The sequence below is a fragment of the Schistocerca nitens genome, chromosome 7 (assembly GCF_023898315.1).
Source record: "Schistocerca nitens isolate TAMUIC-IGC-003100 chromosome 7, iqSchNite1.1, whole genome shotgun sequence".
Lineage (NCBI taxonomy): Eukaryota > Metazoa > Arthropoda > Insecta > Orthoptera > Acrididae > Schistocerca > Schistocerca nitens.
The window spans coordinates 103,740,125-103,767,146 of NC_064620.1; the positions used below are offsets into that span (position 1 = coordinate 103,740,125).

General features: G+C 40.2%; 1 protein-coding gene across 6 annotated transcripts in view; it reads right to left on the reverse strand.

Moving 5' to 3' along the window:
• Positions 1 to 27,022, reverse strand: part of LOC126195416 (E3 ubiquitin-protein ligase HECTD1) — a 314,241-nt gene that overhangs the window by 132,809 nt on the left and 154,410 nt on the right. For all 6 annotated transcript variants that reach the window (XM_049934021.1, XM_049934022.1, XM_049934020.1 and 3 more), the window contains one exon: positions 13,418 to 13,594. In XM_049934021.1, coding sequence (XP_049789978.1) covers positions 13,418 to 13,594 — 177 coding nt within the window. The remainder of the gene's footprint in view (positions 1 to 13,417; positions 13,595 to 27,022) is intronic.

Below are 27,022 nucleotides of genomic sequence, written 5' to 3' on the forward strand. Positions count from 1 at the left end.
TTACAAGAGCTGTCCACACACTGCCTGCAAAATGCAGCCATACACAAACCCCCCCTTTAATACAAACAAACAATACTGGGGAAAAAATGAATTTTGTCCTTTCTTCTAGCTTTCCCAAAACAAACTGTCAAGTTCCAGACACAAGAAGTATGTCAAACATTTAGTTTGGTTTTGTTGGGCATGAATGGTGGTACACAAGATATGCTTGTATATCTCTACTTAAACATGCACAACTGACATTTAAATTGATTATGACTGTGTATCTTAAAAGGATAAGCAATGTTATAATTGAGGGATGCAGTCAGGCAGTCAGCTTTTAAGAATAGAAATCAATAGCCTGTGAATAGAGTGCAAGGCAAGAACCACATAAATCTGTAAAAATTAAGACTCAGTAGTCATCCCCAAAGAAGGCAAAGGTAACACACTGAAAAAAGTAGGAGGAGATTGGCCAATCAGTAGAAAGAAGAATGTTACAGATTTGCAGCCTTAACCTTCTCACTTAACTTCAGAGGACGTTCTCAAATTATACATGAATTTATTTGGAAGCACACTAATGAAGATCCAGGGCTTTCCTAATGTCTGATACTTTCTGGTTCTCTGTGATGGTAAGATTTGTACACTATGTTCTATGCACCATTTATTTTATATAAAATGGAGATCATTAAGAACAAACTCAACACAGATAGGTCTGTACTTAATATCTGAATACATAATATAGCAACAGACTAATTAGTATAATGAAAACAACTACAGCAAGGAATAAAAGAATATCAGAAGCTCTTAGACTACAACAAGTAAGGAAAAAAGCAATTGCCAAACCATCACATTCCTGTTTACCTGAGAAACCCTCTAAGTTTGGAATGTGTTTTCAGTTTCTGAGTGATTACCTAGCAAACTTAAGATTTTTATTACTAAACTTTCATCTTACTTAACAGCTCACCCAGAATATAGACAAAATCAGATACCTCAGTGAAATAATGTCTACAGTCTTGCAAACACAGTACTGTGAATCTTTAAATGCAGGGGGAGGGGGGTGGGCGGCGGGGGGGGGGGGGGGGGGGGAGAGATCATTATTGTTTATAAATGACTTATCTGATGACATTCGTGGGCAGGAGCTTTACACAATACATAAAAAGCACACAAACCTGCTGGATTCTTTGAATAAATAAGAAAATATACATCACCCCACACTGAACTTGGCAGTCTCCAAGTGCAACAAGTGCTGTTCAAAAAGCATTAAGCTACATCACATTTTGCTGTACACATGGGATACTGAATGAAAACTCTGCTTACTGGTGGGGGTGAGGGAACCACGAGAAAATGCTCAACCCAGAGCAAGAATTAGCATCAAACCGCACCATTAGTGGAAAACTTTCAGATCACGTGGCATTGTTAAAATACTTGGAGGTAATATTAACAAGCAATTTAAAATGAATTAAAAATGTGAAATCAATAACAGGGCACCAAACAGAGGACTTGGGTTTGTTGGGAGGGTTCTGGGAAAGAGCAGTACACCTGTCAAGGTAATCACATTCAAAACTATTTTAGAGTCCTGCTGCATTATTTGGGGCTCCGAAGAAGTCGGTTCGAAAAAAGGAGGTAACAAGTATCCTGCTAGGATCTCCACAGTGGAAGTAATGAGTAAATTGTATCACTACTATTTATTTTTGCAACCAGTTTATGAGTGTCTCTTAACTGATACTCCAAAACTGGCATGTACTCAAAAATGACAACATTTCTTTTACTCTTCATTCCTCTTTTTTTTTCCCTTTTCCCCACATTTTGTTGCTGACATTGTTGTAAAGAACATTATGCCCACAGAGTGTGGTTAGAGGACGGGATCAACTATGGCCTGTACGATGAACACCTTTTTCGTGAGAGCGTAGACTCATTTATCAACAGTAGTTAGACCCTCACAACACTGGGCAGCCTATATATTTTAACATCACATCACTGTTATGATGTGCAGTTTTGTAAATCTACCTTTAAAGAACCTTTGAGAACTTTGACACAGAAGATTTTAATAATGAGATCCGCCACAGCAAAAAGCCTACACATAGTGTTACAGAAGACCTGAAGTTAATGGGTTAATTGTTAGCTACACGAAGAATTTATATGAATCTTCAACCTTTGCAAAAAGACCCATACTAACATACACCCAATTAATGTACGAAATACGTTATACAGCAGTTTAATGTAAGATTCATACACACATTCGTAAGTACTCTATTGGAAGACAATCATGTTTTGAAATTGTCTACATACTTATCTGACCACTATTCTTCAGTAGGAAGGGAACGGCAGTATTGGTAGTGGCATCACGAAGTGTATGTAGCTACAAGTGCTTACATATGAAGGTCTCCATTATTCTACATTTCGTTTCTAAACAATTGGTTTCTTACTGGTCGCTACAGAAGCAAATTTAAGAGTATTAAAGATTCTTCAGGTACTTGGAGCTTTTCTTCTCAAATTTAACACGAACTGCCTATGTGGAAAATACTGATTTACTTTGAACTGCAGTCATCTCTACAACTGACTAGCTCCATGGGTAATCACATCAAAAGAAGAAAAGGAAACAAACTGTCATCGATATGAGCATCAATTGCACAGCATTCTGTCATTAAAATCAACCTGTGAGCATATAACAGATTTACGACCATTAGATGGCACTACTGAAATGTGATGTTATTACTGACTGTGAATATGTCATTTGTTATTGCTAAAACAGCAGAAACTGGGTGAGCAGTTTGTTTGCAGTAAGTATTCACAGAAACAGTGTTGTGAAAAATGGAAACTTCATGCAAAGGTTTTCATTGAATGATACTTTTTTTAGCATTTTCTGTAAAAATCTAACACGAGAACAATGGTTAATGAATTTTGGTACTCAGTTATCTTCTGTAAAGACCTCTTACAATTATTGTTCTGAAGAATTCCTTACCAGTCATGTTTCTGTCTGTTATGTACTTAGTGAAGTTAACTAAAATCACTTGATTGTTTACAAAAAAATTGATGCCATGCACAACATGAGTGAGGAGGATCAGTATGCGACTAAATACGACATGGAGGCATCCTTATGCATATTTAAGACAGCAATAATTTGTTTAAGTTTGAACACTTAGTTGTGAAAAAAGTATGTTCCCAATAGATTCCATGTAATTTGATTAAGCTCAAGAAAAGGCTTGTGTCCACTGACATATGGAAATGCTCAACAAACTATTGAGGAAATGCAAAGTCTGCATAAATCTTCATGGGTGAAAACTAGGAAGCCATTTACTGCTTGGGTGTTCCAAGATGAACAAAAACAAACGATAGTGGTTCATTCACAAAGCACTTCCAAGAAATGATCGTCTTTTGCAAGAACTAAGGCTGTTCTTATACACCTCTGAACTGAAGTTAGCATAAAGCATATTTTTTTTATTACCTACCCCCAAATACTTTCTGCTTTCTGGCCAGGAGAAGGAACCTGTCACTGCAAGAGCTGAGAGGCTCCAAAAGCTGAGTGTTGCTGCCCCCCCCCCCCCAAAATAAAAAAAAAAAATCTGTATTGGGTGTTGTGCCACCTGAAGGTAAGTGGTGACCAGCATAATATAAGAATGATAATGTAGTACAGCAAAAGACTGTTTTATGTCAACTGAAGTAAGACGATAAAGGATCTGAAATTCTGGTGGTATAATTCTTTCCTTGAAACAACTGATTAGGCTGTAACAGGAAACTAGTGTTTAACATCACAATGTATGGGCCCATCGGATTAGTAATATGAAGGCAGGTGGTGGAATGCACCTCAGTAGACAGTCTGAACCTTAGCACAAGCTGCACATGCACAAGAGTCTGCTCTCTATAAATTGACTGTTACTATCTTCACTAGAATGTTGGGAGTATAATAAAATCCTGCATCTTTCATGTAGTGTGGGTCTTTCTGCCCTGTTATTAACACTATAAATAAATTTGTCCATTACATATTGAAAAACACGAATAAGTGCTTCAAAAGTAATACATCTGAATTTAAAAAACTGACATGTATAAAACAATGTGTTTCAGAAATGTATTAATGGTTAAAAGTGTGAAGTGATTTTCATTCTTTTTATTTCCCTTAATGGAAAGGAGGAAAGAATAAGTTTGAGGGGTCACATGGCAGCTAGGGTGCAAAAAGCACACAAGCCATAGGACACAGAAGCAAGACATGCTCTAAAAATCTGCATTGGCATTGCCTGATGCTGATTAAAAATCTAAAAATGGGCTGATTTTCATAGTTTTTGTACATTTTAGGCATTGAACCTGTTTATTAGCAATGAATTTTGTTCGTATGGTGGGAGACACAACTGGATTACTTAGAGAGGATGATGATGATGATGATGATGATGAATGGCAAGACAGAACACTTACTTCTACTAACATTCACCTCAGATAAAAACCTTCTTGCTGACTGATCACTGCTTCATCTTCACATTATGTAAGGAAACAACTAGGACCAGGACTTTGGGGGGGGGGGGGGAGATCTAATCACCCACTCCCCCTTACGCATATGGAGGGGGCTGGCAGAGGGTTATAGGTAGGGGTGCAAGAGGCAAATGTGAGGTGAGTAATGAAATGGTTGGTATCCTAGGGGGAAAGGGGGTAGTAGTACTGGACACTTAACAACAAGGTTGGTGGGTGGGGGGATATAGGGACTAGGCTAGTGGGGAGAGACAGGGATTGGGGAGGGATTCAAGATGGGAGAGAGACAAAGGGTGGAGGGGGCGATGGGTTTCCATGTAAGAGCCAAAAGTAGACGAGTGAGGGTTGGGGGATAAGATTGGATATCCATCTGAGGAACAAGGTGTGGGAGACTGTGGAGCATGTGAGTATATGGGGACAGAAGGTGGACATGGGAATCCACTATAAAACACACAGTTGCTGTGAACAATATAAGAAAAAGACAGATTGCTACTTACTGTGAAAATGGCCTGTTACGTTGTCGACATGAAAAAAAAAAAATGAAAAAAAAAACACCTCACGCTTTAGCTTTTGGCCACAACCTTTTTCAGAAATGGAAACACATATACACTCATTCACGTCTCATGCATACAAGACAGCCATCTCCAGCAGCACGAGCTGGAGTCCAGCTGTCACATAGAATGGAAGCAGCAATCTAGAAGGGGCAGGGAAGGGGAAGGATGACAGGGTATTGGAGGGGAGGGGACGAGAAGAGCGCTGTGTGGCACACAGGGACTAGACTGCCAATAGGCAGTGTCAGTAGGTTGTGAGGAGGGGAGGAGGGGGGAGGGGGGTGGGGGGTGGGGGGAATTGGAGAGTGAGAAAGGAGTGGGAAAAGGGATAGATGAGTGGGTGTGTTGGCAGAGACAAAGATGGTGGGAGACCAGAATAGAGAGGAGGTGACAGAACGCAGGGGGTGGTAACTTTTGGGTAGTGGGTGTGGGGACAGTAGGTTGCTATAGGTGGAGGCTGGGATAATTTCAGGAGTGGAGTATGTGTTGTAAGGACAACTCCCAGCTCCACAGTTCAGAAAACCTGGTGGTGGAGGGGAGGATCCAAATGGCTCAGGTAGTGGAGCAGCCACTGAAATCAAACCTGTTATTTTCAGTTGCACATGTTGTGCCAAAGAGTGGTCTACTTTGATCTTGCCCACAGTTTGGTGGTGGCTGTTCATCCAGGTGGACAGTTAGTTGGTAGTGATGCCAATATAAAAAGCTGTGCTATAATTGCTGCACAGCTGATACATGACATGGCTGCTTTCACAGGTGGCCTGGCCTGAGATGGGGTAGGCTAGGCCTGTGACAGGACTGGAATATGAAGTTCTGGATGAGTAGATTAGGCAGGTCTTGCACCTGGGTCTCCCACAGGGATATGACAGCTGCAGTTCAGTCCGAGCTGCTGAAAACGGCAGTCGCGTGTGTGAGGTGTGCTTGCTTGTTTGAATGAATGTGTGTGGGTTTCTTTTTCTGCTAAAGGCTGCGGCCAAAAGCTAGTGTGAAAATGTCTTAGTTGTGCCTATCTGCAACTTAACGCGTCATCTTTATGGTAAGTAGTAATCCACCTTTTCTGTAAATTGTTGATATTCCAACCTGGAGTTTCCACTGTTTGACAGTTGCTGCAGGTATGAAAGGGTGTGGTTGTAGAAACGAAGGTAAACATAGCAAAAAGACCAAAATGGCATGGAAGATTCTGATATGAAGCCCATATAGGCAAGAAATTAATGGTCAAATTTAAGATCTACTGTTTCAATTACTGTTTGTATCAAAACGAACTACATATCCTACTTTATACCAATGCATTCAATGTTTTGTTCAACTCATTCTGGGGGCCTCAAAATCACTTTTGTACTGTGGACTATTTTCTGAAAACTACAAACACAATAGCAATCACTATAATTAAAATGTAAGTACGATGTTCTACATCAAACCTGTAATTAAAATGTATCAGTCAACTTTGTGAGCAATAAGAGACACTGAAAAGCATATTTTATATTTAATATGCACAGACTGAATTTTAAATAATCTAACAAATACATATATCAGAAGAGATTAACAACAAACAAAAACTGCCATCGTCCAGTCTCCCATTAGCATGAGCATGTGCAGAACAGGAAAAGTGCAGAGACGTAACATCTTTTCAATTTACAACACAAACGGGATACAAACAGATTCTGTGAAGACACATGCATAACCTCAAAGCAGTGAAGAAATCGGAAGCAAAAAGTAGATGGGTGTCAAGGAAAATAAGATTATATGTGGTACAAGTTCATTCACGACAAAGCCATAAGCATCGAAGCACACAGTCCATACATTGTGATTAAATATTCAATGTGGTAAAAACATCTTGTCGAAATAACTGCCAGTCACACCAGGTGTGAATGTTACCATGCAGCATGCAGTTTTATGAAGCTGTAATCGTTTTTCACTGCAGGAACAATGGGAGAAAGCAACAGATTGAAAAGCTTGTCAAAAAAGAAAAGAAAAGGGCCTGCATAACCCCCCCCCCCCCCCCCCGCCACCCCTGGTGATTAAAATGATCAGCTGCCCGTAATAGAAATTGTAGAAGTGGCTGCTAACAAGTAGGACAATAAGATGGGAGATTATTATTATTATTATTATTATTATTATTATTTTGAGTGTCAAACATAATGAAAAATTATGACAATCTCTTCCTAAATAATGCCTCATATCTATAATTTTACCCAATAGATCCGCCACCCAAAGACAGGTTCAATATTGATAAGTGCAATATTATTCTCCCAGTCACTGAAACTTAGCTATAATTCAGCTAATTTTAAATCATTAACACCAGAAATTATTGACTTTCAGACAGAAGTTTCATCTACGATTCAACTAATTTTAAGTCATTAACAATGGAAATTAGTGACTTTCAGGCAGAGTGTAGCCAAATAACCACAACTGTTTTCATGTGGTTTTTAGTGGAAAATCTCAATTAATGAAACAAGGGAAAACAATATGCATTTAAATGAAATCTGTCAAATTTTAATTTGTCCGTGTACTATAAAAATCATACCTCTATAATGAGGAGGAATTCAATGTTAAAGGGCAGAAACATTGTAATTGGTAACATGAAGGGTTCAACTAACGCATTACCAGTTGTGTCAAATATTTCTTGGAACGCTGTATTTGTAAAAACATCAAAACATGCAAGTACAATGTATAGGTGTACATAAGCATAAAAAGAATGAACAAAAAATGCAGCAAGAAGGGTAATTTAGGGAGAAGGTGAAAAAAAAGTTTTAAACATTTCATTTTATTTGGATACTCATGCAAAGAAGCAGGTATAATATTTATACAAGAACTAAATCTCAACCTTACAGTATGTGTTTGAAATACAGAGCAAAACCTACCTAAAATGAACATTAAACTGAAATACTCTATGTGCAGACAATGTGTTCAATTGTCGTAAACATTGCTCCAGTGGTACTGGTGAACCAATTACTATAGTGCATAATCTGATGACAAAGTTAACACATTATTTCTACAAAATAGGCTCAATATCATAGTTCTATTTTCTTCACAACATTTAAAACTGTTAACATACCAAAGACAGTACTCTGAAAATTATCAGAAAAATAAATTTCATTCAGAAATATGAAATTAATAACCTACACATCTCATTATTAGAAGATTTATTCCTGATGCAAACCAAACAATGATTGATGATTTAATTTCTCAACAGATTATTATGTTTGTACTTTCCAGAGAATAATTTAGTCTCTTGATTTCACACAGATCCTGTAATTAATCTGTTTTTATTAGTAAAATACTTTCTATTTAATGTAACTGCCTTTCACACTTCACAAGATACAAGGAACAATCTCTCCAACTTTTTTTTTTTTTTAAACTTTTAATAAGAGATGACAAGAAACTCATCACTGCTAACAATATCTTTTTAAGCACAAGTAGGTATTAGTAGTTTATTTCTATCATGTTAACCATACTAACACACTATTTCTTGAAGTCAGTGGTATGCTTTACTTAATAAATTTGGAAAGTAAACATTAAAATATCGTTTATGCCTTCACAAACTGTTTCCTTTGATGCTCCAGCCACTACGTTATACATCAACCTTTTTTCCTACTACAGCTATACAACAGCATATATTTCTTATGTCTTTACTTATGTGTTATGTAATAAAAACACACATTTCATGACAAAGTGAAGTTGGAATTTACTATCTCTTTACACCACTGTAACCCTAATTTACATTTCTGTCACACTATGTAAATACTTATTTTATCACTAAACAAGTTTTTGCAACCTACCATCAACTCCTTCAATGTATGAAGTTCATTCAAATGAAACCTGGTGAGTGCGTCTACCTTTGCCCTACACTTAAGGTGGGACCACATAACTGTGAGTATGGTGGCGCCACCTATTGGTAGAGAGACTCACACGTGCGCACCATTTGATGTTACATAGTACCAGTGTGGTTTCACGCCGAAGAGAAGGTGGATATACAAGTTATCATCCACTACCAAACATGCAGGCGAGTAAGCAGGAACAATGAGGAGTGATTAGATTTTTGGCAGTGGAGGGAGCTGGAGGTCGTGTAATGTATCGACGGACGAGGGCTGTGTACGGTGAGTAGAGTCAGAGTCATTCAAGAGTTGTGGAATGGCGCAAACAATACCTTGAGGGGCGCACGTCACTGGAAGACTATGCTCGTCCTAAACAGACTCATGATGTCACCACATAGGAAATGTTTGCGGAAGTGAATGCTTTAGTCTTTGACAACCGCAGAATCACTGTAGACGAAATCCATCGATTACTGGGTATTGCGTGGGCACCACCCACACCGTTAATGCCTGGATCTGACAGCAGCCTACTAGCTTCTTCAATGACAGTATCGACCGGCTAGTGTTGCAATGGGATAAATGTGCCAACAGTTTTGGCACTATTTTTGAGTATGTGTACTGTGTGTAAACTACATTTTTGAGTTAGTAAAATTGTTACCGTTACTTTACACTAGTGAGCGGGTTTCATTTGAATGCCCCTTAAAAATTCACTAAGAAAATGATCACCGTCTTCTGCGATACTTCAATTCAAATCTTTTGTCGAGGTTTACATTTCATTTCGAAAAACACATCAACCAATGGAAAGTGTATTTTAATTACACATGGACCTTTTTTGTCCATGCGGGGATCAGGGTTCAATTTTTGGTACTGCTCAACCATTCAGTAGCGGTTCCATGGTCAAGAAACCCTACAACGACCAGCAGAGCAGTGTGCTGACCACATGCTCCTCCATACCACATCCAATGACACTACTTCATAAGATGATATGGTGGGTGGTTGGACCAACTGGCCCATCTAGGACTGGAACGAGGAACTTTTACTTACTTATTGACTTTGAATGGCCTATTGTAACAATTCGAAAGCTGCAGAGAACGTGTAACTTTGCTTCAAATTGCACAATGTTAGGGCAATTAACCTTTATTTGTGCTGGAAAACAGAGGTAATTGTTTTTCAAGTCACAAGAGCACAGTATATAAATTGTGAGTGATGGCATTTTGCAGCGTCGTAATTTTGAGACACCATCACAACTAATACAGGGTGTATACATGGACAAGGAAAAAAAATTCCCAGATTTTTCCCAGATATCCCGGTTAAAAATACACTTTCTCCTGGGGGAAAATACACTTTTTCCGTGTTAAGAGACAGTATACTCTTCCTCGGCACTGTAAAACTCATCAATTCTTTGAATGTTTATGGTTTTATATACCATCGTAGAATTTCCCGGCACTTTAGAAAACAAAACTCATGGGGGAAAAACGTTTTGAAAGACCTTTGATGTGCAGCAACATGTACACTGCATATTTCCGTATTATGAAGGTATAAATTTGAATTCCACCATACACCGCATGTCACTTTCCGAAGCATTGAAATCGAGATTGTAATGCGCTTTTGTAAACCAGTCATAGCTCGTCACGTGATGTCGCCAGCTGATAACATAGGACACGTGATGTCAGCCAATAACAAGATCACTCTTAAGTAGCACGAACACACAAATAAGAAAAGTTAATGGTTTAAATCAAGTTACATAGCATTCACATATAATATTGGTCTCCAAGATTAATAAGCTGGAAGAGAAGCTAAGCTTCCACATATAATGTTGATCTTTTTTGATCATGATACACTTCAAGATACATCACACAAATGTGCCAGTAAAATTTTTAATAATGACGTAAATGTCTGATCTTCTGGGCTCGAAATTCTTCTAAATGGTTGTCCTCAAAGAGTTCATTTTTAAATGAGAGTCAAACGATTTGTGATTTAAGAAATTCATCGTACATAGTTCATCTTGCATAAAAGGAAATTTGGTTTGAATGTAACGCTTTTCAAATCACCATTCGCGATATTTTCCTGCGACATGTTAGAAATAGGTTCGTTTCAGCAGTTGGAAGAGAGCGCCAGATAATAGGCGTCACCGTGCTTACACAGCTACAATGACGCAGGAAGCCCATATGTTCGTACGTGTAAAACATTAAAAGATCTTACATTATGTCATAAAAGAAACATGACTGCAGAGGATACTTCAAGAGCATCGGAATTTCGTGAACCATACTAAAATGCATAATTCGGCTTAAAATGCACATTCATATGTCCAGATTCGTATGTAAATTTTCTTGGACTACCAGTACTGTATTATCTCATGTTTAGTTCTTTATTATGGCACAATGACATACGTGCACTTGAAATGCAGCCAACAGTTGAAACTAGCCAATAGTGTGAAATTAAACATTTCGTTTCAAATAAAGCAGAAAAGATTAATGAAAGCCAAATCTCTTTAGCAAACCGACAAAAATAACTTCATTGTTCTGCAAGGCGATTAATGATTGACTGTCAGGAAGGTCGAAATTAAATCTAAAACTAATAACATATTTTAGTCTTTCGTAATTATGCGAACGTATTTTAATTCATTTGATAACACCCGGATGCAAAAATCCGTTTGTCATCATTTAATGTGAGTACAACAAACAAAGAGGAAACAACAAAATCACTGAACTTAAACACAGTTCACGTGGATACGACCCATCTCCCCATCACAACTCAGACTGCTCTGAGCATCAGCGCCAGATTTACTATATTTCCGAACCGGTGCAAAATTAAGTAGGGGCGCCAGCCATGCTTACGTAACCAGAAGCAAAAGACGGTACTACTAATACGAGACTCAACTGTGCATGCGCAAGAGCCCGCCCGCAACTGCTCAAACGAATCTAATTTAAACAGTTGTCACGTAAGGCTCATTGGAGGCAGTTTGTTATTATGAAGCATTGCATAGTCTTCCTAAAGCCCTTGACATACTTTGCTGTTGGCAGACGCTTGTATGAGCACTGTGTTTTGTTGTTGTATATGGCTCATTTCCTTTGCAAGTTAAGTTTTATTTTCGTTCTTTTTTTTCCTCTCGTTCATGTTTTGTTGTTGCAGTATTATTCTGCAATAGCAGGATACAATAATATTCTTTGTTAGAGTATTGGTTCTTACCAGTCAAAATCACAAAAATTTAACTGAAAACTAAAACAATGAAAAATTCCCAGAATTCTAAACAATTCCTGGGTTTTTCCCGGATCTCCCGGGTCGTATACACCCTGTAATATCACTATGGATACATCATTAACCATTCAATTTTTCCTCCAAGATATCAGCAATTTCAAAGAAAATATGACAATTATCCAATAATTTTATGGTGCTTAGCACTTTAAACTCTGTTCAGTGACTTTATGAGCATGAAACTGTGTCACAATCACAATTAATTGACTGATCTGCTATGTCAATCGACATATTAATCTCTATACTTTTCACGTACAAAGAAACTTTCACTTGATATCACTTTCATATTTCATCTATGTTTTGAAAACAATTAAAATTTAAATAAGATTAAGTGCTGGAGGATACTTCAAGATACAAACCATCATTGTTTTCAAAACAACATGTGTTTGCAGTCAGTTTTTTCTTTCATCTTTTAAGTGATTATTTCATTTACGAAACATCACCATAAAGTTGAGTCCTCAGTCATTTTTTCTACCGCCTTTTCACCCTACTAACTCGGGTCTCTCCACTTTTCAGCAACAGCTTCATAATTCTGTCTCATTCCTGAACACCAACCCAATAAGAATAACACAGAACTATTCGTTTTTTAAAATCTCTCAGAATTGCACAAACAGCTTATCAACACGGGAGGCTGTTAATATGTGGCTCGTTTAATTATTAGCAACCATATCATGACATTCATTAGAAGAAAGTCATTTTCCTGCACCACACCTCTGAAATGAACAGTATTATTTCAGCATTAGCTTATATCCTCCATGCCAGTTTAAGGAAAATTAAAAACATAGTTAATATAATAGAGGGAAACATTCCACGTGGGAAAAATATATGTAAAAACAAAGATGATGTGACTTACCGAACGAAAGCGCTGGCAGGTCGATAGACACACAAACAAACACAAACACGCTTTCGTTCGGTAAGTCACATCATCTTTGTTTTTACATATAAAAACATAGTTAGTAACAATATTAGTCACAATTGATTATCCTTCACCAGTAACATGTAGAGACACCCAATATTTGCATAAAAACGTTAATCTTTGCCTAACCAAATCATAAACAGGTATGTCAATGGCAGTTTAAGTTTTTTCTCAACAGCTTGCGTATTTAAGTATTTGGTGTTAGCATCCTCTTGTATTCAGTTTCTGGCACCTTTGAACAGTTGTTTACCACACTAATAGCGAAAATGACTGAAATCTGCCCACCACAACACTATGAAATGGCAACAATCATCTACAACCAAAGACCAAAGAATGCACAACTCAAAGGGGAAATCAAACACACTACTTTATATCTCTCTATTTTCAAACAGCATACAAGAAACTGCTTGTATTTATCCTACTTTAATACCTGGTAATGAAGAGTGTCTTACCATTGTGTAGCTCACCCGTGACAGTGCCTTCGCCAGGTGGGCTGCCATCCTGATCACGCCACTTCCAGTCCAGCCCCCTGGCCACACGAGCACCAACAACAAGCTGCTTCAGCACTTGTGTCCGCAACAGCCTACGCTGCCTTCGTAAACTTGCCTCTGCCTCTTTTGCAGCTTTACCTGTCATGTAAGTGAATGCTCTATCACAAAAAGATTTCTTCCTTTGTTTCTTAACCACCACTGATAGTGTGAAGTAGCATTCTGTCAATGGCTCACACTAATTGAAAGAAAATAAAAATATATTTTTATAGTCCAAGACTTTCAGAAAGGCCACCTGACATAACTTTTGCTGCTCTACATTGCCATTTACCCCTTGACTACACTGGGTTGGTCTCAAAGCAAAGGAAGGCTTTAAAAAAAATATACTGGACTTACAATGATACAAGTAAATACAACCATGCTAAATACTGGGAGATGTTAAGCAGTGGATAAGTACACAAACTAGAACTCTGACATAGGAGCACAGATACACTGTGACATCTCGAGACCTTTAGAAATTTCTTGCATAGGGGTAAGAGACGAGGATAAGTATGCACGCCTATCCCTGCATCTTGGTACAAGAAGTAAAACAAAGTAAATAAAATGTATGCTATTCACAGATTCAGAACAGAACAGATATGAACTTCTTTTGTTCCACGAATTAGTTGTGTTTTCATTATCCAGCTCTGTCAATTTGCAGAAAATGCACATACAAGCATCTGGAGCCATTCCTGTCTTCACGATGACGTTTGGTGGACACCATTCTATTCAAACATTATTAAGTCCACTGTACCCATGGTTCTACAGTGGCCATGGATATGTACCTCAAACAGAACACTGACTGTGGACTTCAAGAGCTGCCATGGCAAGATGATGTCCACTTGTAGTTTAGCAAGTAAAACATACATTTTTAAAGCCAGGCTAACTGCCTCTGTACTGTTGCCACTACCATCCCCATTAAATCTGCAAGACATGGTCCTATGTCGTATGATGCTGGGCATGTTTATCTGGTAATACTCTGCACAGTCAGGTAACTCAGTTAGAACAATTACAAGAAAATAATAGTGGTACTTGTACGGATGTTCCCAAGTCTTGGCATAACATGGAATTTCAAATCTGCTACTACCTGGTGTCATCTACACAGGTATTTAACTAACCAAAGTGAAACCACCCATAAAATATGTATACCTGTTTTGTATATGCAATAACCTGAAATAATTTCTAATGAAATCATTTACATGACAGAATTCACAATAATATCAGTAAGAATGTCCCAGAAGATGGTATAAATCTGGAAACAACACTCACTAAGAGAGCCAGCAGCGGCCACGGCAGAACCACATGCCTGACGCTGTGCGACTGGCCTGGTGGTTAACATCTGTCACTAGGCACGAGGCATTTAGTGCGTTATGGATGAAAGCTTTGTGCAAAACCCAACCTGGTTCTTTATCTTTCATGGACAATATTCTACTACTGCAGTGCAGTAAAAGTCACAATGGAATATCTTCCTCCTAAAAACTTATATTAATTATAAGCACTGTGACAAAGTCCAAGAAGTCTAAGAACAACATACTTCAATGAACAAACACTTGGACAACCTGAGTGACACTTCTATAATTCACTACAGTATAAGCCTAACAAGCTTGCCAAAATTTAACAAGGACTGTTTGTGTGTATGTAATATACTGAAAGTGGCTGTGTAGAAATAATTCTGGTCGTCCACATTTATCAACACTGTTAAGAAAGTTGAATGTGTTTTTGTTTGTTCCTGAAGCTACAGTGATCCGAACATTCAACTCTGTATAAAAATCTCCAAACTGGCATAACAACTATACAAAGCATTTATAATACACTTACTAAGTGGCAGCTATTATACACAAAGACTGACTTTAACAGTGGATACGGTAAAAATAATTCCTTCATCTAGCAAATAAGCAACTGAGAAAGGAAGTCGCAAGGACACAGCACTTTTTAAATGTGTTTGGTTTCCAGTCAAAGAAAATACAGGGAGACCAAACATTGGGATGTTTAACAGTACAAGTCCACCAACGTAAGAGAGTGAAATCATTTTTTTCTATGCAAAATAAAATATTTATTACTGAAGTTGATGGCTATTTTTGAAACACCCTGGATAAAACTGGAATGTGTGGACGCTTGGAAGAAAAAGATAAATAGCAGAGGATAAAGTTTAACTTCTAGAAGTGAATTCACATATGCATGAAGAAAGAGAATCTTAACAATCCTAGAATGCAGGATAGGCAGACTGTTTTATTAAGTGTACGTGATAAATGGCATAGCACAGGCCTGACACTACGGTCTCCGCTTTTTAGCCAACAGCAACGGATCATTACATTCCAAATAACTGTCACACAAACTGAGAACCCAGAGAGGATCGACACTGTCTTACCATCCGCAAATGTCTGCGCTGTTGCCCAACAATTGGTGATTTTAAATCCACGAAATGTATGTCCAGAATGAGCAGAAGGTTCTGTAGGTGAAGGCTGCAAACATTACGAACTGCAGAGTGTCTCACATCTGACAGCTGAACTATATTTTAGGCTTTAAAGAATGAGAGCTGCCTCTAGTGGAGAACCATGCAAGCTTATGCCTTGCATCACAGAGCATTGCAAAGTTCTATTGGGCGGAATACTATCCAAAGATGATACAGAAAATAAGCTATGTTAAGCTACAAATAAAATACTGACTGGAATTGTTAAAATACAATCAGAAAAATCTTGAACCTTTTTATTTCTTCCCTGCAAAGTCACCATTCAGATTCGAGCATTTATCATCTCTCTTAATGAGTTGATAAGTTCCTGCTGCCTAAGATTGAAACCAATACGTGACAGCGTGTTGAAGTTCATCCAAGGCCAAGTGTTGGGAGGCAGGCCACTGTTATGCATGTGAAGAAGTGGAAACTAAATCTGTATTGTACGGTGGATGTTCAAAAATTCACCATGTCTCGATATAAAACAATTTATTTACACCACATACAGTCCATAAGCAGTACAAATTTCTAAAATGTAGACATTCACGGCCGGAAATATCATGTCCATTATAATTATCTGGGCTGTTATGCCGTGGACGGTTGATGAATTCTGTGTCGATTCCCAACGTTTCGTCTCCGACTGCGGGAGACATCTTCAAGGGGGTCCGTAACTCGATGGAAGGTCCAACACACCCACTGGCTCGCTACTGACTGCCGCTAAATTCCGTGTCCGCGCGCTCCCACGCCGCGGCATGACGTCGCGTGTTTTGAAAACGTCAGTGCAATTGGCCGCTATCCGTCGCCGTCGATCGCCGTTGCCTTCACCCAGTTGTGGTACACATTTTCTTTAGCACCGGCATCCATATACCGTTTAATTTCACACCCTCCTCCTTTCGGTTGAAATTATTTGGGTGTTTAGTGATTTCGATTGCCTCCATGTAGAGCCTTTCGTGATATCCACTTGTGGCCGCTAGTACTTGCGTCTCCTCGAAACGAATATTGTGGTTCCCTGGCCGGAAAGCATGCTCCGCAACAGCTGATCGTTTCGTTTCTCCTCTTCTACAATTTCCCTTGTGCTCTTCCAAACGTTTAGAAATAGTTCTTGTAGTGGTACCCACATAAACATCACCACAGCTGCATGGGATCCTATGCACTCCAGCTTTTTCCAATGGTTTGCGAGCGTCCTTGGCAGGCTTAAGGTATTCCTGTATCTTCCTGGTGTGCTTGTAAATAACGGTAATATTCCGCTTCGTCAAGATCCTCCCTATTCTGTCCGTTACATTTTTAACAAACGGCAGGAAAACCTTGGATTTTGCAGTAGCCTGTACGTCAGTACGATTTTTGCGTGGCTACCTCAACGCACGTTTTATTTCGGCAGACGAATATCCGTTCTTCATTAGTGCATTGTGGAGATGTTCCATCTCAGCCTCGAGCAACTCAGGTTCATAAATATTTCTAGCTCTGTCCGCTAACGTCTTGATAACACCCCGCTTCTGTTGTGGGTGGTGGTTCGAATCCCGGTGCAAATAACGGTCCGTGTGAGTAGGTTTGCGGTATACTGAGTGGCCCAAACTACCATTTTCGTTTCTAAAAACAAGCACATTGAGGAAATGTAATTTGCCAACTACCTCCTCCTTCATTGTAAACTGAATTCCCGTGTTTATGCTGTTTAGATGTTCGTGGAACCGGCTTAGTTCCTCCCTACCATGTCTCCACAGCACAAACGTGTCATACACATATCGGAACCATACATTTGGTTTTTTGCTGGCAGTACCTAAGGCCTGTTCTTCGAATTTCTCCATAAAGAAGTTTGCAATTACGGGACTTAGGGGGCTTCCCATAGCCACGCCATCCGTTTGCTCATAAAACTGTTCATTCCACTTGAAATATGTGGTCGTCAAACAACACTTTAACAGTTCTGAAATGTCGGCAGGAAATATTCGATCCAGCTGTTCCAGTACATCGTTAAGTGGAACCATGGTAAACAGCAATACCACATCGAAGCTGACCAATATGTCCTCTGGCTGGACCACTATACCATTCAATCTGCTGATGAAATGTGTCGAATTCTTTATAGAAGAGTCCGTACGGCCCACATGTGGTTTTAACAGCGTAGTCAAAAACTTGGCTAACGAATAGGTGGGCGAACCAATGGCACTTAGTATCGGTCTTAACGGCACATTTTCTTTATGAATTTTGGGCAATCCATAAAGCCTCGGTGGTAGCGCAACCGAATTGCAGAGACCTTTCTGTACACTCTCTTCAATGGAGGACTTTTTTATTAACCGCGACACAGTTCTGAGAACGTTGTTAGTGGGGTCCTTATTCAGCTTCCTATATGCTTGCGGATACAGTAGATCAGTAATTTTACTCTGATAGTCGGCCACATCCGTAACCACCTTTGCGCTTCCTTTGTCAGCTGGGAGAACCAAAATACTATCGTCGTCATTCAGTAGTTTTAAAGCTCTTCTCTCACCCACAGTTATATTACTTTTCGGCGGTTTTGCATTGGCTAATATTCTCACTGTTTCTATACGGATTTCTTCAGCTGTTACAGAATCCACACTGCGAATTCCTGCTTCTACACTGGCTATAATTTCTTCCGTGGGCACAAAACGAGGACTAACAGCAAAATTTCCTCCCTTGGCAAGCACAGATGTCTCATCGTCAGATAACGAACGTTTGGACAAATTGACAACGTCTAGTAGACAGAAGTAGTAGTTTGATGATTTGCTACCTAATCAGACTGTTCGGCATTTAGACGTTTCCCGGACCGTTAGCAATTTGTCCAAACGTTCGTTATCTGACGATGAGACATCTGTGCTTGCCAAGGGAGGAAATTTTGCTGTTAGTCCTCGTTTTGTGCCCACGGAAGAAATTATAGCCAGTGTAGAAGCAGGAATTCGCAGTGTGGATTCTGTAACAGCTGAAGAAATCCGCATAGAAACAGTAAGAATATTAGCCAATGCAAAACCGCCGAAAAGTAATATAACTGTGGGTGAGAGAAGAGCTTTAAAACTCCTGAATGACGACGATAGTATTTTGGTTCTCCCAGCTGACAAAGGAAGCGCAAAGGTGGTTATGGATGTGGCCGACTATCAGAGTAAAATTACTGATCTACTGTATCCGCAAGCATATAGGAAGCTGAATAAGGACCCCACTAACAACGTTCTCAGAACTGTGTCGCGGTTAATAAAAAAATCCTCCATTGAAGAGGGTGTACAGAAAGGTCTCTGCAATTCGGTTGCGCTACCACCGAGGCTTTATGGATTGCCCAAAATTCATAAAGAAAATGTGCCGTTAAGACCGATACTAAGTGCCATTGGTTCGCCCACCTATTCGTTAGCCAAGTTTTTGACTACGCTGTTAAAACCACATGTGGGCCGTACGGACTCTTCTAAAAAGAATTCGACACATTTCATCAGCAGATTGAATGGCATAGTGGTCCAGCCAGAGGACATATTGGTCAGCTTCGATGTGGTATTGCTGTTTACCATGGTTCCACTTAACGATGTACTGGAACAGCTGGATCGAATATTTCCTGCCGACATTTCAGAACTGTTAAAGTGTTGTTTGACGACCACATATTTCAAGTGGAATGAACAGTTTTATGAGCAAACGGATGGCGTGGCTATGGGAAGCCCCCTAAGTCCCGTAATTGCAAACTTCTTTATGGAGAAATTCGAAGAACAGGCCTTAGGTACTGCCAGCAAAAAACCAAATGTATGGTTCCGATACGCGGATGACACGTTTGTGCTGTGGAGACATGGTAGGGAGGAACTAAGCCGGTTCCACGAACATCTGAACAGCATAAACACAAGAATTCAGTTTACAATGGAGGAGGAGGTAGACGGCAAATTACATTTCCTCGATGTGCTTGTTTTTAGAAACGAAAATGGTTGTTTGGGCCACTCAGTATACCGCAAACCCACACACACGGACTGTTATTTGTACCGGGATTCGAACCACCACCCACAACAGAAGCGGGGTGTTATCAAGACGTTAGCAGACAGAGCTAGAAATATTTGTGAACCTGAGTTGCTTGACACATGGAACATCTCCACAATGCACTAATGAAGAACGGATATTCGTCCGCCAAAATAAAAGGTGCGTTGAGGCAGCCATGCAAAAATCATACTGACTGACAGGCTACTGCAAAATCCAAGGTTTTACTGCCGTTTGTTAAAAATGTAACGGACAGAATAGGGAGGATCTTGACGAAGCACACCAGGAAGATACAGGAATACCTGAAGCCTGCCAAGGACGCTCGCAAACCATTGGAAAAAGCTGGAGTGTATAGGATCCCATGCAGCTGTGGTGATGTTTATGTGGGTACCACTAAAAGAACTGTTTCTAAACGTTTGGAAGAGCACAAGGGAAATTGTAGAAGAGGAGAAACGGAACGATCAGCTGTTGCGGAGCATGCTTTCCAGCCAGGGAACCACAATATTCGTTTCGAGGAGACGCAAGTACTAGCGGCCACAAGTCGATATTACGAAAGGCTCTACATGGAGGCAATCGAAATCACTAAACACCCAAATAATTTCAACCGAAAGGAGGAGGGCGTGAAATTAAATGGTATATGGATGCCGGTGCTAAAGAAAATGTGTACCACTACTGGGTGATGGCAACGGTGATCGACGGCGACGGACAGCGGCCAATTGCACTGACGTTTTTAAAACACGTGACGTCATGCCGCGGCGTGGGAGCGCGCGGACACGGAATTTAGCGGCAGTCAGTAGCGAGCCAGTGGGTGTGTTGGACCTTCCATCGAGCTACGGACCCCCTTGAAGATGTATCCCGCAGTCGGAGACGAAACGTTGGGAATCGACACAGAATTCATCAACCGACCATGGCATAACAGCCCGGATAATTATAATGGACAGTACAAATTTCTTTATGTTTTTTTTTTCCTCTAAAAACTGCATTACAGAACAAATTTCAAATTTGGTGGGATTTTCAGTTGTAATGTTCATACTGAAAGGCTACAGCAAGGGAACACGCAGTAATATGGCTTAATTGCGACTGCAGCTCTAAGCACAGTGATCTATCAGTGCATAGACCCTTCTATTCCTCTCACTACTACCCACGTTAGACGAAAATGGAGGTTGTTTTGGAGTTAGACTTAGCAGCACAGGACAAGAGGATTCTAAAAGTGCCTGGAAATAAAATTTCCATAACAGAGTTTACGAGAAATTATTTCCAAAAAGAAGTACACCTCTAACTCCCCCCCCCCCCCCCCCCCCAAAGATAAAACCAAGAGCAAGTGATACTTTGATACTTACAAAACAACTCAAGTTTTTCAGTATAACCCAGGAAAAAAAAGAAAGTAGCTCTTTCATCAGAAAGAGAGACAACATTGTTTAGACAATTATGAAACTAATGCTCGCTGTTCATTTTGATTCCAGAAGTGAATCTATAATTAATTTGCACCACAGCAAAGTCTGTCAAAGGTGCAGAAGTTGTGGATATCCACTAGGAAACTGATGACGCGGATTCGCTGGCAAGGAAGTTTGTCCGGCAATGCACTGCAAGAGTTTCTGACAAGGCTTTGTGCTACTATGTGAAACTGACCAACTGGCTTGTCCAACACCTTCTTGCTCCCCTGGTTAAAGTCCAGTCTGAGGGGACAGTATTTTGTACTGTTAAAATGTACAGAGCAGCATCATTAGGATTTTGAAAGGTTCTTCACTTCAAGGTTTGCATACCAGTTACAGCACGGATGGAACTGCTGCGAATGACATATTGATGCTCAAATTTGTTTTATCTATTCCATTAAGTTTCGGGTGCGCAGCCGCAAGAAATCTCCTTCTTCTTCTAATATGAGCAAACGGATGGTGTGGCTATGGGAAGCCCCCTAAGTCCCGTAATTGCAAACTTCTTTATGGAGAAATTCGAAGAACAGGCCTTAGATACTGCCAGCAAAAAACCAAATGTATGGTTCCGATACGTGTATGACACGTTTGTGCTGTGGAGACATGGTAGGGAGGAACTAAGCCGGTTCCACGAACATCTGAACAGCATAAACATGAGAATTCAGTTTACAATGGAGGAGGAGGTAGACGGCAAATTACATTTCCTCGATGTGCTTGTTTTTAGAAACGAAAATGGTAGTTTGGGCCACTCAGTTTTAAAGAACATCCATTATCTGTAAATATAACTTCAACCCAATGAATCATTATTCTACAAACATTTCCCATATCTTCAGGGTGCACCAGAGACAACTCTTGGGCCCAATTCACACACAGATGGCATGGCATGGTGTGGATGCACCACTTCATGGTCTGCACCACACCCTATTTGTCACCACACATGGCACACCAAATTGCACGTTGTGGAGATGTCCAAGTGGTGCGCTGCTGCTTTCGTCACTCTGAAGTCATCTGATATGCCTTCAAACTTTCGATGTGCTGTCTTTCACTCAAACTAAAATTGAGCAAGTGGGACTCACCTTCACCTGATTTCAAGAAACCTGTTTTGTTCAGTGTCAAAAGGTGCAAAACGCAACAGGGTAGGAATCTCTTAAGCATTCTCAGTTCAAATATATGGTGAATGATGGTATCCTTTAGGGAAATGGCAGCAAGGAATAGGAAAGACATCAGGTGCACTAATTGTGTAAGCCTGGAGTCTTCATACAATATGTTGAAGAGGCTAATCTGGCAACCATTGAAGGAACAGGCTGCATCCGACAGCAGATTATGGCGAACATTGAAACAAATTGTTCCTGTCGTCTGGCCTTTAAGATCATAATTGGATCATTCCAGTGAACGGCAGCGAAGGCTGATAAGACCAGCTTTGTGCAAGCAGTTTCAACAAAGCTCATAATTTGTAGCAATGTCCCCAGAACTGATTGTGGCCACTTCGTTCTGTGTCGAGTGGAATGCCTGAATCAAATGTACTGCGAACCATTTAGGGGGACCCAACAGTTTTCAACCCTTATGAGTAGTGTATTACATATCAGAGGCTGCTAGATAGCTGACTGTGTGTGGGATTCACACATGGGTTTTTTAGATTACGCGACACACTATCCAGTCCATATAACGATAGCTGTAGGGAACCCAGAAGCATCAGTGTAAGATGCCTCCAACAGATGAAAGTATTGAAATCCTGGTGGTTAACTGCTAAAGCACTAGCAACGAAGTGCCAAGAGTTTGAAGTGCTCCTGAAAAACAATGATGCTCACAAAATACTATGTACAGAAAGCTGACAAACCTGAAATTGATAGCAGTGACATTTTTGACAAAATTTAAGTGTATGTCGAAATGTTAGGCTAATAGGAAATGGAAGTGATGTATTTGTCCCAGTAGACAAGAAACTCGAATCCACCAAGATAGAAATTGAAGCTGCATGTGAGATTGTTTGGGCAAAACTAAGTATCAGGGTTGGGCACAAAACAGTACCTAACCGAACACTTTAGAGAAAACCTCAGTTCACTTGTACGTAACTTCCCCAGTTGTGGAGACTTTAATTATCCAAAAATTTTGTTAGTGCTGGGCAGAATAAGACATCCTGTGAAACATTACTGAAGGCCTTATCTGAAAACAATCTAGAACAGATAATTCGAAACTAAAAAGACGAAAGTAACCAGTATTATTGTCAGTGGTGTTGAGAAACTGAACAATGCTCCAGTGCCCACAGGAGCTCCCATCAGATTCTACATGGTATTTGTGAATGAGGTAAATTTTCTTAAGTATAATCTATTGTAGATCTCCTTAACAAAAACCATGCCCAGTAGATGGAAGAAAGCACAAGTCACACTTGTCTGGAAGAAGGGTAGTAGAAGTGATCCACAAAACTCCCATCCAATATCCTTGACACTGATTTGTTGTAGAATCTTACAACATATTCTGAGCTGAAACTTACAGTATCTTGAACAGAATAACCTCCTCCATTCCAGAAACAATGATCATGTAGAACCCAACTTGCACTTTTCTCACATGACAAACTAAAAGCTTTGCCTCAAGGTAGTTAGGTAGATGCAGTATTTCTCGATTTCCATAGAACATTTCACTCAGCACCACATCTATGCTTATTGTTAAAAGTTCGACCATATGGGGTATCAAGTGAAATTTGTGACTGGATGGATGATTTTTAGGTAGGAAGGATACAGCATGTTATCTTGGGTAAAGGGTCAAGGTCAGATGTGGAAATAACTTCAGGTGTGCCCCACGGACCCATGCTATTCATGTTGTATATTAATGACCTTGCAGACAATATTAAAATAAGGCTTTTTGTAGATGATGCAGTTATCTATAATGAAAGAAGCTGCATGAATATTCCATCAAACCCTGATAAAATTTCAAAGTGGTGCAATGATTGGCAGTTTACATTAAACATTCAGAAATGTAAAATTGTACATTTAAAAAGAAGAAGAAGAAGAAACAGTTGGAATCCGTCACCTCATAGAAGTTCCTGGGTGTATCACTTTGCAAGGATATCAAATGGAATGATAACATAGGCTCAGTTGTGGGTTAAGCAGATGGTAGAAATCAATTTATTGGTATAATAATGGGGAAGTGTAGTCTGTCTAGAAAGGAGACAGAGGGCCGTCCATTACTTACATGAGGTGATTTTGGAATTTTTTCACTCCCTTCTGCCTCCTTGGTGAGATGTCTGTGAGATTTGGCTCAACCTCCTCCACCTCTCCCTAATCTCATGCAAGATCTTTCAAAATGTGTATTTATTTCATAAAAACATTAATCTTTGCTTGATTGCATTATATATAAGCATTTAACGCAGAGAGGAAGTCTACAATTACAGTGAGGAAACCGAACAATGAAATACGTAAACAGAAGGAACTACTAAAATCTGTGAAAAATATTCATTCTAATTCAGTTCACTTGCGTGGTCTCAAATGTGACTACTGGAATCAACACATCCATGTGATTTTTAGTAAAATTTTTTACAGGTGTAAACACCGTAGGTTGGGACCTGCCCATGTGTCGCTGCCACCCGGCTTGTACACTGCAGCATTCTTTGAGTCGTGTGTGTGTGTGTGTGTGTGTGTGTGTGTGTGTGTGTGTGTGTAGGGGGCACGGGCAGGGCGGGGGGGGGGGGGGGGTCAGTGTGACACTGCTGAAACCCCTTCCCTCTTCAACATCTTGTCCCCAGATCAATTCACCCGGTCCTCCTCAACACAACAAGCCACCTCCAGAATGGCTGCATCAGTACCTCTGTCCATATTAAACCTACTACCAGTCACCAGGAATACCTCCATTTTGACAGCTGCCATCCATTCCATACCAAGAAGTCCCTTCCGTACAGCCTAGCTACCCGCAGTTGTCTCATCTGCAGTACGGAGCAGTCCTCCTCCAAATATACCAAGGGTCTCTCCGAGGTCTTCGCAGATTGAAATTTTCCACTTGACCTTGTACACAAACTAATCTCCTATGCCTTGTCTCCCCAGTCACCAACCATTACCAAGCACCTCTAACATACCCACCACTTGGCCACAAAGGAGCACTTCCCTCACCCCTCCCACAGTGGTATTCCACTACCCGCTGGAACTACACAATAGCCTCATAATTCTCAATTCCACCCCTGCCCCCATCCCCTTGTCTCACAGCTCGTATCCCTACAATAGACCTGAAGGCAAGTCCTGTCCAATACATCCTCCCATGACCACCTACTCCAGACCAGTCACAGGAAAGGCTACCTGTGAAAGCAGTCATCAGATCTACAAACTAAGCTGCAACTGCTTTGCTGTGTTCTTTGTGTGCCTGAAGACTAACACGCTGTCTTCTCCATCAATGGCCACTGACAAATTGTGGCCAACAGACAGCTAGACCACCCAGTTGCTGAACATGCTGCCCAACACAACATGCTTCAGTTTAATTACTGCTTCACAGCCTGCACCATCTGGATCCTTCCTACCAACATCACATTTTCTAAATAGTGTAGATAGGAACTCTCCCTGCAATATATCCTATATTCCCATAACCCACCTGCGTTCAACCTTCACTAGTTCCTGTCCTCCACTTACCTATCCGTTCCGTGCTCAGAATCCAGCACAACATTGATTTTCATTCCACCAAACTACCTGACTGCACTTAGCAGCCCACCCTGTCCCATGATGATGTCCCTGCACACTCCCACGAGCAGCACTACACCTTCCCCCACTCCACCCTGCTATTCCCATCCTCCCCCCCCCCCCACCAACCCTTCCCACATAATGCTATGGCACCACCTTATCCCCACCACTGGATTTCTGTTCCCACCAGGAAGTTACAACTCAGTCCAGCCGCAGAGGCCAAAGAAAGTCATAACGTGTATATGAGTTCATGCTGCACACACGCACACATTTTCTACTTCAAGGTCTTTTGGCTGAAAGCTACAATGTATAGCAGTCTTTTAATTGTGCCTGTCTGCGGCTCAGTGTCTCCTCCATATTTTGAATAGCAATCTATCCTTTTCGTAATACTGCCATTATTCCATCCTGGACTTTCCACTGTTTGAGGAGTGCATTTCATTTATCTCGTATATCTTTTATCTCAGATGGAACAGTTTTGTTATGATTGATTCTCTCATACATCTAAATAAGTCTGACTATGGATGAATGTAGAAGGCATGCAAGTAAAGCAATCTGCCTCTGACAAACTGAATTTGGTCACAAGAGTGTACAGCGAATGACTTTTCGGGCATCCAGAATGAAGAAGAAATTGTTTATATTTGAAACTTGTTTTATTCAACTAATGTGACAGATAAGTGTGATTAAATGAAAAGGAAAACCCTTAAATATTGTACTTCCTTTCTTGGGGCAGAGAATGAACAATGAGCAAAATTTGTTTTTCTGGCCAGCATAGCATACTGAGTTGTCACTCTAGCCAGTTGATATTGTCTAGAACAAACTCCTCTATAGTGGATGAGGGAAAATAGTTTCTAAGAGCTGCAGCAAAACTTTGTGCAGAATTCTCCTCCTCCTCATAATCATCCCAGCCACCTTCATCCAGTTCTGCTCGGTTCTTTAGAAAAGCATCGCGGAGTCATTTATATCTACCTGATGTGCAATAGTCAGAACACCGTCTTTACAACAAAGTCCTGAAATGTCACACTTGTTGGAATACCTTTGACACTATTCAGGG